The sequence below is a fragment of the Gavialis gangeticus genome, unplaced genomic scaffold (genome assembly GCF_001723915.1).
Source record: "Gavialis gangeticus isolate Ggan-Ray unplaced genomic scaffold, GavGan_comp1, whole genome shotgun sequence".
Classification (NCBI taxonomy): Eukaryota; Metazoa; Chordata; order Crocodylia; family Gavialidae; genus Gavialis; species Gavialis gangeticus.
Window position 1 is genome coordinate 58,767,213 of NW_017729004.1, and position 3,506 is coordinate 58,770,718.

Consider the following 3,506-nt stretch of genomic DNA (forward strand, 5'->3'; position numbering starts at 1 on the left):
GTGTTCCCCTGGATCTGCCTGCAGGGCGTAGAGGGCTGCAGGCTGGGGCCAGGGTGGTGCCAGGCTCTTCCTGGCCAGGCTACACTCAGGCCAGGTGGCGGCAGTGGTGGCGCTAGGAGCAGGGCCACTGGTTGGGGGAGGCAGGGGCAGGGAGGCCTTAGCTGCCACTGAGCACAATGCAGGACAGGCCCAGCAGGAACACCATGGCACAGCCCTCCAGCTTGCAGCTACAGCCTGCCCTCCCCTGCACGCCCCCTCTCCCCATGTGTTCAGGGGGTGGAAGGGGAAAGGGGAGGGGAAGGCTGTGCTGGGCTGTTCCTGCTGGGCCTGGACCTTGCTGCACTCAGTGGTGATGATGAGAGCAGGGGGGCTCTGGCCCTCTGCTGTGGCCCCACTCCCAGTGATGCTTCTGCTGCCGTAGCTGCTCAGCCTGAGTGCAGTCCAGCCAGGAGCATCCCAGTGCTGCCCCGGCCCCAGCCTGCCTTGCTCCATGGGTAAATATGGGGACATGCACCCCCCCATGCCCTTCTGGGCTGTGTTCCCCCCCTCCCCACCATGCTGCTGGCCTGCCCTAAATGTCATTCCAGGCTGGACTTCAGGCTCCGACCCCCGCTGCAGGTGCCCCCCGGGCTTCCCCTCCTCCCTCCTCCACCAACTGACCTGCTGAGCTTGGGGCAGGAGTCACATGTGTGCATGCACACACGTACTTAACCCTGGCAGCCTAGGATTGACTTCAAGAGGGTCCAGGATACACCAGTTGATACCAATCGACCAGTTGGTGACCACTGCCTTACACTACATCCATGCCTCACAGATGCTATCAGTTAGCACACTCCTAAGCCTATACTGGGACCCTGTCTCCACCCCTGCTGGGACTTGCAGTCCCTGTGCCATCACCCTTCCAGGTCCTCTCCTGGGCTCAGGCCACTATCTACACCTGGGCACTTTATCCATTCTTGCTACTTCTGGGTACCTTGTTCCTCCTGGGCACTGGACCCTCCTGATTCCCTCCAGGAACCAGACCTTCTCTGTTCCCATCCTCACTCTGTTGCCAAGCTCTGGCCCTGCTCCCAGGCCTGTTGAGACCACCACCCCTTGTCATAATCTCTAAACCACCAGACCTACCTCAGCTCTAAGGCTGCCTTCTCTTAACTTCTTGGAGTGTAGAGGCTCCTTCCATGTCAGCAACCAGGGTGAGACTGCCTGCCCCAGCTCTGGCTCTGGGCTTATATCCTGGTTAAACCCCACCTCTTTCTGGTCAGGTGCTCCCATGCCTGCTGACTTCAGCTCATTCCAGAGCTTTCTCCCTTCTTAATGTAGCAGGTGCACCCTATGCCTGTTGCATTGGATTTATTAGGGCTTGCAAAGTATTAATATTCTCACATGGAAAGTTTTATTGCAAGGCAAAGAACATCATCTTCAGCTAAGACTGAAATGCTGTAGTGTTCACAAATTCTTTGATAAAAAAATTTAGACAGTGCTTACATCAAGATCAAAATCCAATTGAATGCAAATAGCTGCAAAAAAATCTGGATGAATTCTTACGCAGTGAAAGCAATAATTGTTTATTTTCCTAATCACCACAAAGAATGACTACATCAGAGTCATGATACAGGATGTGATCAAATATTTGATTTTTTTATCGAATGACTTTATGTCAGTTTCAAAAGATGTACAGGCTTATATTCTTCATTAAGAGTTCACAGGGAGCACTCTGTCTATCATATTATATATTCCATGATCATAACCTATAATAAATGACACTTGCAAATTTAACAGGTTACTGTGAGTTTGCAAGGTATAGTTGGTGAATCTACAAATTGTTGAGTGAACTAAATTGTACATGTTATTAAGCAAAATTTGGATTAAAAAAGCAATTCCCAGACTGAAAGTCTCTGTCTTTGTTCACTAGTGGATTGTATTCCACTTCTACTTAGTTTTAATAAATCACCTGCTCTTGTTGTAGGCAAGCATCACACCTTGTTTGACTTACCTGTGGCTCTCTGGTGTCCCTTCAGGCGTGTTTTGTGTATGTACCATATACAGCATGTAATTAATTAAATGGGGTTTTTTTCATCCTTTCAGTTAATTGTGTGTTCTTTCTTTTCCTTTGTGCTGCACGGCTGATAACCAACTTAGGACCCTGCAATGGGACACAGACCCCTCAGTGCTGCAGCTCCAGTCTGACTCTGAACTTGGGTATATGTCAGCCCTTTTGTTATTTGTTTTACTATTTGTTTGCAGGAGTTATGTTAAAAATGCTTCCTATTAACCTGGTTTTGTGAGAGTTGTTTTGCTTTGGCAGCAGCATTTTTGTGACAAAACAGTAAAACAACCCCCCAAAACTAAATAAAGCCCACGCAAAGACAACCTGCTATTTCTGTCGCTTGAAAAAATAATAATAACCATTTCATTCCAGATGAAATGTTATTATAGTTAGTGCATTTTAATGGAAAATAGAACATGCATGTAAAATTATCCTAATGTCTTGTTTGTATTCGTTGATTCAGATTTTTATTTCTGCATTTTGCTGGCAAAGTGCTCTTTCTCCCACCTGCTGTCTTTACCATAGTTAAGGTGTTTTCCTTAAGAATAATTGTCATCCTTTTCTTTTACCCTTACCTTAGAAGTGTGACCACATATATTTGTGCAATTGGCAAACATAATTCATGGCCATGAATAATTTTGGTTTTTTTATTAGTCTAGGTCAGTTAGGATTTCTTTAGATATAATGAGACTGACATAAATAATTTACCTGGCCAGGAATACTCTACCACAAGTTAGCAACAAAACAAACTAAAACACTGCTTTGGGGCACTGAATCTAACCATTGCAGTTGGAATGGTAGTATATATTTGAAAATGTTCATATTTATTAAGTATGAAAATTGTCTATTGTGTAGTTGGTATCATTATTAGAAATGGCATATGTTATAAAGTATCTATTAATGGTGGGCTAGTTAGTGAAAATCAGTTTTATCTAGTGAAGCCTTGAACAGCTAGGGCTAAATCCTACCTCACCTTTTAGGCACTTAAGTGAACTTAGACACAAGGCTGCTTGCAGATGTTTAGAAAAACAAAAGTGCTTTACCAGAAGAAGCATTACTTCAACCCAGCTCCACAGCATCTATGTAAATCGGGTGCTTCAGCGGGGCATTTTGGCACATTTAGCTAAAGTTGATTCAGACAGCTATTAGATAAAAGCACCAAAAAATCTCCACGAAGGCTCCCAATCTATAGAGACGTTGGGTCAACTGAGTCCAACTAATGCACTGCCTCATCTAGGCATGTGCTGGGTTTGGCACAGGAGTCAACAGAATTTATAGTTTCATAGTTTCTAGGGTCGGAAGGGACCTTAGCAGATCATCTAGTCCAACCCCCTGCCATGGCAGGAAAGAGTACTGGGGTCAAACGACCCCAGCAAGGTGTTCATCTAACCTCCTCTTAAAAACCCCCAGGGTAGGAGCCTGCACCACCTCTCTTGGAAGTTGGTTCCAGACCCTAGCC

The 3,506-nt window shown here is 45.9% G+C and overlaps 1 protein-coding gene across 4 annotated transcripts in view; it reads left to right on the plus strand.

The window, feature by feature from the left end:
- Positions 1-3,506, plus strand: part of DYNC1I1 (dynein cytoplasmic 1 intermediate chain 1) — a 365,136-nt gene that overhangs the window by 83,622 nt on the left and 278,008 nt on the right. For 2 of the 4 annotated variants that reach the window (XM_019508454.1, XM_019508455.1), the window contains exon 5: positions 2,140-2,199. The exons of the other annotated variants lie outside the window; for them this stretch is intronic. In XM_019508454.1, coding sequence (XP_019363999.1) covers positions 2,140-2,199 — 60 coding nt within the window. The remainder of the gene's footprint in view (positions 1-2,139; positions 2,200-3,506) is intronic. 4 annotated transcript variants of the gene reach the window in all.